At 36.9% G+C, this 13,305-nt stretch overlaps 3 protein-coding genes across 3 annotated transcripts; all 3 read left to right on the forward strand.

Annotated features, from left to right (window-relative positions):
- Window positions 1-414: 414 nt before the first annotated feature.
- On the forward strand, window positions 415-1,002 carry LOC133177763 (histone H1-delta-like). The gene has a single exon (XM_061312661.1). The coding sequence runs from the start codon at window positions 415-417 to the stop codon at window positions 1,000-1,002; it is 588 nt and encodes a 195-aa protein (XP_061168645.1).
- A 1,050-nt stretch (window positions 1,003-2,052) lies between these two features.
- Window positions 2,053-2,639, forward strand: LOC133177764 (histone H3-like). Its single transcript, XM_061312662.1, has 2 exons — window positions 2,053-2,063; window positions 2,228-2,639. The coding sequence occupies exons 1-2, from the start codon at window positions 2,053-2,055 to the stop codon at window positions 2,637-2,639; spliced, it is 423 nt and encodes a 140-aa protein (XP_061168646.1).
- Window positions 2,640-6,062: 3,423 nt separating this feature from the next.
- LOC133177765 (histone H2A) lies at window positions 6,063-6,440 on the forward strand. Its single transcript, XM_061312663.1, has one exon. The coding sequence runs from the start codon at window positions 6,063-6,065 to the stop codon at window positions 6,438-6,440; it is 378 nt and encodes a 125-aa protein (XP_061168647.1).
- The last annotated feature ends 6,865 nt before the right edge of the window (window positions 6,441-13,305 follow it).

Raw genomic sequence — 13,305 nt, forward strand, 5'->3', positions numbered from 1 at the left:
AATCCCTTACTCGTGTTCTATTCCTCTTGTTTTCGTGTTTTAATCAAAATTAGTCGCTTCTGGGCTCCAGGGAACAGCGCATTTTCAGAATCAACAGACAATTCCTCCTTTAAAATGACAGATTAAGAACCTTAAACGGAAACAGTTATGTAGGAAAATATTTCAAGAAAACGCACAGTGACATATTTGAGAAAATTAAGTAAAATTGGGAGGACAATATCGGAAAAATTACAGGTATTGAAACACAAAGTTGGACGAGTTCAATCCTCTACGCTGTCGACAATTGGGGAGTTTTCACGGAGGTCCGCGCTCGCCGCCACTCAAATAAGGGCCATCGGCGGAGGTGATTTCATTCATTTCCTTATCGTCGATAACGTCGTTCACATCAGTTGTAGAAAACAGGACAAAAAAATTATGGCAGACGCCGCACCAGCAAAATCCCCCGCCAAGAAGAAGGTTTCCAAACCCAAGACGGTCCCCGCCCATCCCAAGTACATCGAGATGATCAGCGCTGCTGTGGCTGCCCTGAAGGAGCGCGGAGGTTCCTCGAGACAAGCTATTCTCAAGTACATCATGGGCAACTACAAAGTCGGTAATGACGCCTCTAGTGTCAACACCCATCTGAAGATGGCCCTCAAGAACGGAGTCAAGAAGGGAGTTCTCAAACAGGCCAAGGGTACAGGTGCCAGTGGTTCCTTCAAGCTGGGAGAGAAGCCCAAGACGGAGAAGAAACCCAAGACCAAAAAAGTCACCAAACCTAAGGCTGCCAAGCCCAAGAAAACGACCAAACCCAAGAAGACAACCGGGGAGAAAAAGCCAACAGAAAAGAAAAAGGCTGTTAAGAAACCTGCAGCACCCAAGAAGGCCGAGTCTCCCAAGAAGAAAGCAGCTACTAAGTCTCCCAAGAAAGCCAAGGCAGCTCCAAAGCCTACGAAAACCAAAGCGCCCAAGAAAGCCACAGCCAAGAAGTCAAAAACCCCAAAGAAAGCCACCAAGGCGTAGGCTGCCAATTGTCTTAAACCAATTACAAAAGCCCTTTTCAGGGCTACCAACATTTTTAGAAAAGATGCCTCTATTACATACATGTACTAATGGAAACACAAAATGAATAAACAAGAAGTACACTTACCTATTACACATAGTTTATTTGTCTTCGACTGGAAGCAAATTACAAAGTCATGATAATATTAACATGCTGTTTCTGAGAAGAAGAAGAAACAAAAGTCAGTTTTTATTTTGTTTACATACCCTCCCTCAAGTAAATAAAATTTTACTTTTTCCACATCACAACGCCTACGCAAACTATATGGCCATTATTATTAGTGTTATCATTCTAGTATTTTTTTTTCTTTTCTTTTTTTTGAAGTTTTATTATTATTATTAATTTTCTTTATTTTATTTAATTTTATTTATTAATTTATTTTATTTATTTATTTATTATTATTATTATTATTGTTAATATTTTTTTTTCTTTTTTTTCCCCCCCACTTTATTTGGAATCAAATGTGGAACGAATGGAATAAAAGTTCATGCGTACCTATTGAAAGACAGATACATACATTCTTATTCGTTTCATTTATTTATTCTTTTCATTTATTCATTCATTCATTTATTTAATTATTCATTCATTTAATTAATTATTCATTTATTTGTATTATTTGTTTTGTTCTTGTTTTTGCAACAGGGTAATTCCTGTTCATCCTATATGCACCATTCTGATTATCTGCAAGTATCATGATACTTAGTAATATTACTGGGCTTGTTCAGATAATGGTAGGAGGAAATAATGACAAGAAATATATAATATATATTTTTCGAAAATGCATTTTGCTTCAATAACGAATTGAAAATATATGTATATATATATAATAAATAATTCTATTTTCTATTCAATTGACGTTACATTCATCCCCATTATTCACCATATATATATTTAAAAAAAAAATATTTGACTATATGTATCTGCAGTGAAATCATGTGTCAAAAACCGACTTGATTTTCTTTTTCTTTTGGGGCAATTCTGTGGATTGAAACTACCTACAGACGTAGCCAATGGTCATCTCGTTCACCTGACTAATCGTAGCGAGTGTTACTGCGGGCACCAGCCAATCGACTAAGCCGACTGGTAGACCGCAGCGATTTTCAACTTGAGCTTACAAAGATATATAAGTTCACGGCGCAACACTGCCACTTCATTCATTCGAGTTTGAATAATCTGAGGAGATAGCATGGCACGTACCAAGCAGACGGCACGAAAATCTACAGGAGGCAAGGCCCCCAGAAAACAGCTCGCTACCAAAGCTGCTCGTAAAAGCGCACCAGCCACGGGTGGCGTTAAGAAACCGCATAGATACAGGCCAGGAACTGTCGCCCTCCGTGAAATTCGGAGATACCAGAAGAGCACTGAGCTTCTCATCAGGAAGCTGCCATTCCAGCGCTTGGTCCGGGAAATCGCTCAGGATTTTAAGACCGACTTGCGTTTCCAGAGTTCAGCTGTCATGGCTTTACAGGAAGCAAGCGAAGCTTACCTTGTTGGTCTCTTTGAGGACACCAACCTGTGCGCCATTCACGCCAAGAGAGTAACCATCATGCCCAAAGACATCCAGCTGGCCAGACGTATTCGTGGAGAGCGTGCTTAATTTTAAGCTGTATTTCAAGTCCTAAAGCAAACGGCCGTTTTCACGGCCACCTACATTCTTCGAAAAGATGCCTTCTGTTCAGACGTTGAAACATCTCTGAAAATAATGTTGAATTATTTGGCCGAAATTAATAAATTTTATCAAATTCAGCGAACAATGCCCCCAAATTGGAAAAAAAAAAAAAAAAAAAAAAAAAAAAAATGTTGAGACACAATACATCCTTCAGTGAATATATCTGTGCCTTGCATATATATAATTACATAAATTATGAAAGAGCACAATGCTAGACAATTTCATAGTACTATTGTCATCATCAATTTGTTGTAGAAGTTGTCTACACATCTTGAAACTATATTTTGTACAAGTCCATCAACCTGCCCCTCTAGAATACATTCAAGAATTTTGCGAAATAAATTAGAAAATAGCACAATTATTTAAATAGAATATGATGGAATGTGTCGAAGCAAAAAATAATAACAGTATTACAACTTTATCTCATTAGTTCTACAGCTATGCACATATGCGAGTACATGCATTTCAGAACTGCAATTCCGTATTTCATTTATATTCAAAGTATGATTTTTATTGATTTCTAAACAACGTCAAATATAACGATATTCGTTCTAACGTGGCGTGTAATAAAATGAAAAAGGCTCATTTATAAAGCCGGTTTGGTCACTGCTTAAAGTTGCCTTTGAAAATTAACTGAGAAAAGAGGAAATCAAATAAATGATCACATCTATAACTAGATATCATAAATGAATGAGAATCAAAAGTTTCATTCAGCTTCTACATTTTGTATTATTTCGGTGTTATCTGTCACACCCCTTTCCTTTGAATAACTTAATCCCCACCCACCCACCCACGTTTTAATTATCATTCGGCAACAACGGTATTTATTTTGTTAAACTCAAAGCAAAAAATACTGAAATAAAAAAAATAACAACAACAAAACAAAAAATTGTGTATGTTTATCCTAAAAAATTATGATGCTGTCTGTCCTGCTTGATATAATTCCCCTCTCTCTCTTTATCATTTTTATTCATTTTCTGTCATGTTTTTTTTTTTTTTTTTTTTTGTTGTTGTTTTGTATACCAGTTTGTATAAAATGTATATATGTACCTCCACGTACCAATATTTTGGTTTAGGTGAATAAATTGAACATAAACTTGCCTATATGTGAAGAAATTAAAGAATCAAAATTAATTAAATGTGGTTAAAATTCCTGTGGGGCAAGAAATGTAAACATTCCCATCATGCCAAGCTGACCAATCGTAAAGCTTGTCACAATACCGCTTTGGTAACGTTCCGAACTTTTCAAAGCATCGTGCGCTCTCACGGGTCCTCAATTTGGACTATAAATTAGGCAATTACGCATGATCAGTTCATCAGAACAGTACTACTGACTGAACTTATAACATGTCTGGACGTGGCAAAGGAGGAAAAGGTCTTGGAAAAGGAGGCGCTAAGCGACACAGAAAAGTCTTGAGAGACAACATCCAGGGTATCACCAAGCCAGCCATACGCCGTCTTGCTCGCCGTGGTGGTGTCAAACGTATTTCCGGTCTCATCTACGAGGAAACTCGTGGAGTTCTTAAGGTTTTCTTGGAGAACGTGATCCGAGATGCTGTAACCTACACGGAGCATGCCAAGAGAAAGACCGTCACAGCTATGGACGTGGTCTACGCCTTGAAACGCCAAGGACGCACCCTGTACGGATTTGGAGGCTAAAGAATTCAGTTTGACAGTCAAGACAGAAGTTTAAAACAAACACAAACGGCCGTTATCACGGCCACCCAAATTTTTCGAAAAGATGCCTCTAAAACATCGTTAAGACAGACATTTACTTACTGAGTACTTGTTATACAGATATTCACTGTACAAAGTTGAATACAGAATGGTTGTAAGTGGTAAAATAAATACACAACAATAACAGAGTAAGACCCTTTATGTCGTAATATTTCCTCAAAACTATATACAGAGCAACAAATATGTATTGAATTTAGGTTTGGACAAGAAATATTGAATAAACACACACAAACAGTATATATTATTTAATTTTTTTTTATTATTATAATCATATATTAAAATAATAATGCTGCTGTCTTGAGTATTATTTTGAGGGATCGATCTACCGACAATGACAGGTACCAACTGGCGCTGAGTGACATGCTTTTTTTTCTTGTTTAACAATTATGACTAATGTTAGACAATTAATTGTCAATGTATAATTATCGCATTTTGGTCATTGCACTTTTATTGATGTATAATTACTGATTGAAAATTCCAATATGTCAATGTCAAAGAAAGGGGAGGGGGGGGGGGTCTTGAATTTATTTATCTGTTTCATTGATATTAGCTGAATTGAGATACTTTATTATCAATTATATAATGTACGCTGATAATTAATTCAGTATACAGAGGACAAATGAACCAGGATTTTGTGTACATCAGATGGACCTCGCATGCTTGTATTTTATTTATATTTGAAGATACAGTTATTTCAGATATATGCTTGGTTGTACATTCAAGTTATTTGTGAATAAAATTTGGCTCTCATTCATATAATAATACCTACTTGTATTTCTTTATTTATCCTACTTCTGTTATTATAATCAGTTGTAAACAATGTGGGATTTTTATACGTTTGCCACTTTTACGAGCACATGCATTCACATTGTAACACTCGTACATATTATTTGTGTCTCAATAACGCATGTAATATGAAGGTATCTTTTCTAAAAAATTAGTTGGCCCTTAAAAGGGCCGTTTGGTGTGTGTACTTGCAAAATGAGATTATTTGCTGCTGGTGTACTTGGTGACGGCTTTGGTGCCCTCAGATACGGCGTGCTTGGCCAGTTCACCGGGCAGAAGGAGACGGACAGCAGTCTGGACCTCTCTGCTTGTGATTGTAGATCGCTTGTTGTAGTGGGCCAAACGAGAGGCTTCGGCAGCGATTCTCTCAAAGATATCGTTGACGAAGGAGTTCATTATGCTCATGGCCTTGCTGGAAACACCAGTGTCAGGGTGCACCTGCTTTAGGACTTTGTAGATGTAAATGGCATAAGATTCCCTCCTCCTCTTCCTCCTTTTCTTGTCTGTGCTCCTCGGTGTCTTGGCCTTGGTGACTGCTTTCTTGGCGCCTTTGGATCCGACTTTGGGTGGCATGATCTCAAGTTGACAGGTCAAACTGAAGAGATGAATAAAGTGAAATGGTAAAATTTACTATTTATATGCGAGTAGGAGGAGAAGCTTGTTACGGACCTCCGAGAAAACATTACTTGTTCGGATTTCACCTAAAGGCACAACAGAGCGACGCGTTAATTGGCTGCACCGTTGGATCCGCTTGGTTGTTTAAATTGGTGCGTGCGGGCGTCGCTGGATTATTCGTTGACTGTACACGAAAGAACATAACCGTTAAGAATGTCTGGACGTGGCAAAGGAGGCAAAGTGAAGGGGAAGGCCAAGAGCCGTTCTTCCCGCGCCGGACTGCAGTTCCCCGTGGGTCGTATTCACCGTCTGCTGAGAAAGGGCAACTACGCCGAGAGAGTGGGAGCAGGCGCTCCCGTGTACTTGGCTGCCGTTCTTGAGTACTTGGCCGCAGAAGTCTTGGAGTTGGCAGGCAACGCTGCCCGCGACAACAAAAAGACCAGAATCATTCCCCGTCATCTGCAGCTGGCCATCCGCAACGACGAAGAATTGAACAAACTCCTGTCCGGCGTGACCATCGCGCAGGGTGGTGTCCTGCCCAACATCCAAGCGGTGCTCCTTCCCAAAAAGACACAGAAAGCCGCCAAGTAAAAAGATCCTATAGTTGTGTTGTGTGCAGCACAAAACCAAACGGCCGTTTTCACGGCCACATAAGCTTTTCGAAAAGATACCTACATTACAAACGAGTTGAAACGTAAACAATTATTATAGCTAGAAAATAATAGAAACACACGAATTCAATAATTTTCAACACAGAACAGAGATCAAACATCAAAGAAAGTGTTATATATTTAATGATAAATAAATGTATTAAGTCAATAACAAAAGCAATAAATTTAAAAATTGACTCGCATGTATATTCGTATATGTACGTTTTTTCTTTCTCGTTATAGGCAGTTGAATCCAAACCTTATAGGCCTGCGTACAAATGTTGAATTCTCACTTATTACTTGAATGCTCACTCAACAAAGAGATAAGAAAAGAAAAAAAAAACCCATTTCATTGACCAATTAAGACTAGAAACTGCGGAAATCATCTAACATGGCGATCTAACTTTCAATTTTTTCCTTTAATACAAATATTTTTAAATATGATCATTATTTTATTAACATATTCAAAAGATCTGTAACTCCAGTTAAATCCTTAATGTTTCTTCTTCTTTTTTTTTTCCCCCTCGCTATTGTTTTATATGATGATTATTTAGACAAAATTCCTAATTGATAAAATAGATAAAAGTGATGAATATAAGAATCTCATAAGAATAAGAAGATGTGGTTTATATTATGTCTTGAATGTTCTTATTCAAAAAAGTGTGCTTCCCATAATAAGAGTGAATAAAAGCAACTCGATGCCAGTTTCCGGATACTTACAGTACTAACACAATTAAACACTGGTAGTAAATTTTCTTTCGAATAGACTACCGATGCGAATGACTAAACGACATTTTTTTTAACACTTTACATTTATTGCGATGTCCATCACTGCGCCGTGCAGCACATCTGCATCGTCACGTGACATATAGATGCAGGGAATCATGATCTGCACGTGGAAAGTGTGCAACCAATTTGATGCTTGTATCAATGTATTGTATTGTCTTGTATTATATACTGGTTGTCTTGTTCAACTTGAAAGATATAGATTTTAAATACATTGGCTTTTGACCACATTCTGTTTATTTACATGTACTCAATTATTTGTGTGTGTAAATTACAAGAAACAAATTAATATCAATGAATAAGCTACTCCCATGATTCGCCTTGTTCGTCTCTCTCTGTCTCTCTCTTATGTATAACTACTAATTAAGTGAGTGTTCTACAATTATTAAATACACGCCCTTTTTATGTGATTTTTTTTTTTTTTCATGTAATTTACAAGGATGTCAGTTATGTATATTCTTATGATATAATTATACTGAGAAATTCAGACGTTGTACCACCGAATGTGGTACGTTACGTACGGTCTGGATCTTCCCGGTGTCCTCGGTGTTATAATTATAAAGTAGGTGTCATGTATTTAAATATTCGAAAAGAAATTATATGTTGTCCCTTTAAGGGGGTGAACATCCACTGATCTAGAAAGTATATTAGATATATATTTGAACATTCAACAATTTGTGAGATTCCGTGATTTCTCTTCATATGACCCTTTTGTTTGTTTGTTTGTTTGTTTTTTTTTTTTGTTGTTTTGTTTTTGTTTTGTTTTTTTTCTCTCCATTTCATATGAAATGCAAGGCACACATCACTATCCATTGTGCGCGTGTTTGTGCCGAATGTTTGCATTTTCATTCGGATTTTTTAAGTAACATATAAGACAATTGAAAGAAATGTACATGTATGTTTTATCGCATAGCAATGTAGTAAGTACTTCAATCCCTTACTCGTGTTCTATTCCTCTTGTTTTCGTGTTTTAATCAAAATTAGTCGCTTCTGGGCTCCAGGGAACAGCGCATTTTCAGAATCAACAGACAATTCCTCCTTTAAAATGACAGATTAAGAACCTTAAACGGAAACAGTTATGTAGGAAAATATTTCAAGAAAACGCACAGTGACATATTTGAGAAAATTAAGTAAAATTGGGAGGACAATATCGGAAAAATTACAGGTATTGAAACACAAAGTTGGACGAGTTCAATCCTCTACGCTGTCGACAATTGGGGAGTTTTCACGGAGGTCCGCGCTCGCCGCCACTCAAATAAGGCCATCGGCGGAGGTGATTTCATTCATTTCCTTATCGTCGATAACGTCGTTCACATCAGTTGTAGAAAACAGGACAAAAAAATTATGGCAGACGCCGCACCAGCAAAATCCCCCGCCAAGAAGAAGGTTTCCAAACCCAAGACGGTCCCCGCCCATCCCAAGTACATCGAGATGATCAGCGCTGCTGTGGCTGCCCTGAAGGAGCGCGGAGGTTCCTCGAGACAAGCTATTCTCAAGTACATCATGGGCAACTACAAAGTCGGTAATGACGCCTCTAGTGTCAACACCCATCTGAAGATGGCCCTCAAGAACGGAGTCAAGAAGGGAGTTCTCAAACAGGCCAAGGGTACAGGTGCCAGTGGTTCCTTCAAGCTGGGAGAGAAGCCCAAGACGGAGAAGAAACCCAAGACCAAAAAAGTCACCAAACCTAAGGCTGCCAAGCCCAAGAAAACGACCAAACCCAAGAAGACAACCGGGGAGAAAAAGCCAACAGAAAAGAAAAAGGCTGTTAAGAAACCTGCAGCACCCAAGAAGGCCGAGTCTCCCAAGAAGAAAGCAGCTACTAAGTCTCCCAAGAAAGCCAAGGCAGCTCCAAAGCCTACGAAAACCAAAGCGCCCAAGAAAGCCACAGCCAAGAAGTCAAAAACCCCAAAGAAAGCCACCAAGGCGTAGGCTGCCAATTGTCTTAAACCAATTACAAAAGCCCTTTTCAGGGCTACCAACATTTTTAGAAAAGATGCCTCTATTACATACATGTACTAATGGAAACACAAAATGAATAAACAAGAAGTACACTTACCTATTACACATAGTTTATTTGTCTTCGACTGGAAGCAAATTACAAAGTCATGATAATATTAACATGCTGTTTCTGAGAAGAAGAAGAAACAAAAGTCAGTTTTTATTTTGTTTACATACCCTCCCTCAAGTAAATAAAATTTTACTTTTTCCACATCACAACGCCTACGCAAACTATATGGCCATTATTATTAGTGTTATCATTCTAGTATTTTTTTTTCTTTTCTTTTTTTTGAAGTTTTATTATTATTATTAATTTTCTTTATTTTATTTAATTTTATTTATTAATTTATTTTATTTATTTATTTATTATTATTATTATTATTGTTAATATTTTTTTTTCTTTTTTTTCCCCCCCACTTTATTTGGAATCAAATGTGGAACGAATGGAATAAAAGTTCATGCGTACCTATTGAAAGACAGATACATACATTCTTATTCGTTTCATTTATTTATTCTTTTCATTTATTCATTCATTCATTTATTTAATTATTCATTCATTTAATTAATTATTCATTTATTTGTATTATTTGTTTTGTTCTTGTTTTTGCAACAGGGTAATTCCTGTTCATCCTATATGCACCATTCTGATTATCTGCAAGTATCATGATACTTAGTAATATTACTGGGCTTGTTCAGATAATGGTAGGAGGAAATAATGACAAGAAATATAATATATATTTTTCGAAAATGCATTTTGCTTCAATAACGAATTGAAAATATATGTATATATATATAATAAATAATTCTATTTTCTATTCAATTGACGTTACATTCATCCCCATTATTCACCATATATATATTTAAAAAAAAAATATTTGACTATATGTATCTGCAGTGAAATCATGTGTCAAAAACCGACTTGATTTTCTTTTTCTTTTGGGGCAATTCTGTGGATTGAAACTACCTACAGACGTAGCCAATGGTCATCTCGTTCACCTGACTAATCGTAGCGAGTGTTACTGCGGGCACCAGCCAATCGACTAAGCCGACTGGTAGACCGCAGCGATTTTCAACTTGAGCTTACAAAGATATATAAGTTCACGGCGCAACACTGCCACTTCATTCATTCGAGTTTGAATAATCTGAGGAGATAGCATGGCACGTACCAAGCAGACGGCACGAAAATCTACAGGAGGCAAGGCCCCCAGAAAACAGCTCGCTACCAAAGCTGCTCGTAAAAGCGCACCAGCCACGGGTGGCGTTAAGAAACCGCATAGATACAGGCCAGGAACTGTCGCCCTCCGTGAAATTCGGAGATACCAGAAGAGCACTGAGCTTCTCATCAGGAAGCTGCCATTCCAGCGCTTGGTCCGGGAAATCGCTCAGGATTTTAAGACCGACTTGCGTTTCCAGAGTTCAGCTGTCATGGCTTTACAGGAAGCAAGCGAAGCTTACCTTGTTGGTCTCTTTGAGGACACCAACCTGTGCGCCATTCACGCCAAGAGAGTAACCATCATGCCCAAAGACATCCAGCTGGCCAGACGTATTCGTGGAGAGCGTGCTTAATTTTAAGCTGTATTTCAAGTCCTAAAGCAAACGGCCGTTTTCACGGCCACCTACATTCTTCGAAAAGATGCCTTCTGTTCAGACGTTGAAACATCTCTGAAAATAATGTTGAATTATTTGGCCGAAATTAATAAATTTTATCAAATTCAGCGAACAATGCCCCCAAATTGGAAAAAAAAAAAAAAAAAAAAAAAAAAAAAAAATGTTGAGACACAATACATCCTTCAGTGAATATATCTGTGCCTTGCATATATATAATTACATAAATTATGAAAGAGCACAATGCTAGACAATTTCATAGTACTATTGTCATCATCAATTTGTTGTAGAAGTTGTCTACACATCTTGAAACTATATTTTGTACAAGTCCATCAACCTGCCCCTCTAGAATACATTCAAGAATTTTGCGAAATAAATTAGAAAATAGCACAATTATTTAAATAGAATATGATGGAATGTGTCGAAGCAAAAAATAATAACAGTATTACAACTTTATCTCATTAGTTCTACAGCTATGCACATATGCGAGTACATGCATTTCAGAACTGCAATTCCGTATTTCATTTATATTCAAAGTATGATTTTTATTGATTTCTAAACAACGTCAAATATAACGATATTCGTTCTAACGTGGCGTGTAATAAAATGAAAAAGGCTCATTTATAAAGCCGGTTTGGTCACTGCTTAAAGTTGCCTTTGAAAATTAACTGAGAAAAGAGGAAATCAAATAAATGATCACATCTATAACTAGATATCATAAATGAATGAGAATCAAAAGTTTCATTCAGCTTCTACATTTTGTATTATTTCGGTGTTATCTGTCACACCCCTTTCCTTTGAATAACTTAATCCCCACCCACCCACCCACGTTTTAATTATCATTCGGCAACAACGGTATTTATTTTGTTAAACTCAAAGCAAAAAATACTGAAATAAAAAAAATAACAACAACAAAACAAAAAATTGTGTATGTTTATCCTAAAAAATTATGATGCTGTCTGTCCTGCTTGATATAATTCCCCTCTCTCTCTTTATCATTTTTATTCATTTTCTGTCATGTTTTTTTTTTTTTTTTTTTGTTGTTGTTTTGTATACCAGTTTGTATAAAATGTATATATGTACCTCCACGTACCAATATTTTGGTTTAGGTGAATAAATTGAACATAAACTTGCCTATATGTGAAGAAATTAAAGAATCAAAATTAATTAAATGTGGTTAAAATTCCTGTGGGGCAAGAAATGTAAACATTCCCATCATGCCAAGCTGACCAATCGTAAAGCTTGTCACAATACCGCTTTGGTAACGTTCCGAACTTTTCAAAGCATCGTGCGCTCTCACGGGTCCTCAATTTGGACTATAAATTAGGCAATTACGCATGATCAGTTCATCAGAACAGTACTACTGACTGAACTTATAACATGTCTGGACGTGGCAAAGGAGGAAAAGGTCTTGGAAAAGGAGGCGCTAAGCGACACAGAAAAGTCTTGAGAGACAACATCCAGGGTATCACCAAGCCAGCCATACGCCGTCTTGCTCGCCGTGGTGGTGTCAAACGTATTTCCGGTCTCATCTACGAGGAAACTCGTGGAGTTCTTAAGGTTTTCTTGGAGAACGTGATCCGAGATGCTGTAACCTACACGGAGCATGCCAAGAGAAAGACCGTCACAGCTATGGACGTGGTCTACGCCTTGAAACGCCAAGGACGCACCCTGTACGGATTTGGAGGCTAAAGAATTCAGTTTGACAGTCAAGACAGAAGTTTAAAACAAACACAAACGGCCGTTATCACGGCCACCCAAATTTTTCGAAAAGATGCCTCTAAAACATCGTTAAGACAGACATTTACTTACTGAGTACTTGTTATACAGATATTCACTGTACAAAGTTGAATACAGAATGGTTGTAAGTGGTAAAATAAATACACAACAATAACAGAGTAAGACCCTTTATGTCGTAATATTTCCTCAAAACTATATACAGAGCAACAAATATGTATTGAATTTAGGTTTGGACAAGAAATATTGAATAAACACACACAAACAGTATATATTATTTAATTTTTTTTTATTATTATAATCATATATTAAAATAATAATGCTGCTGTCTTGAGTATTATTTTGAGGGATCGATCTACCGACAATGACAGGTACCAACTGGCGCTGAGTGACATGCTTTTTTTTCTTGTTTAACAATTATGACTAATGTTAGACAATTAATTGTCAATGTATAATTATCGCATTTTGGTCATTGCACTTTTATTGATGTATAATTACTGATTGAAAATTCCAATATGTCAATGTCAAAGAAAGGGGAGGGGGGGGGGGTCTTGAATTTATTTATCTGTTTCATTGATATTAGCTGAATTGAGATACTTTATTATCAATTATATAATGTACGCTGATAATTAATTCAGTATACAGAGGACAAATGAACCAGGATTTTGTGTACATCA

The sequence above is a fragment of the Saccostrea echinata genome, unplaced genomic scaffold (genome assembly GCF_033153115.1).
Source record: "Saccostrea echinata isolate AGI-Se365-2 ecotype Australia unplaced genomic scaffold, CSIRO_AGI_Sech_v1 ptg000229l, whole genome shotgun sequence".
Lineage (NCBI taxonomy): Eukaryota > Metazoa > Mollusca > Bivalvia > Ostreida > Ostreidae > Saccostrea > Saccostrea echinata.

What these genes read in the sequence shown, in the direction of transcription:
- LOC133177765 (XM_061312663.1), top strand. Translation starts at nt 6,063, where the DNA reads ATGTCTGGACGTGGCAAAGGAGGCAAAGTGAAGGGGAAGGCCAAGAGC.
- LOC133177763 (XM_061312661.1), top strand. Translation starts at nt 415, where the DNA reads ATGGCAGACGCCGCACCAGCAAAATCCCCCGCCAAGAAGAAGGTTTCC.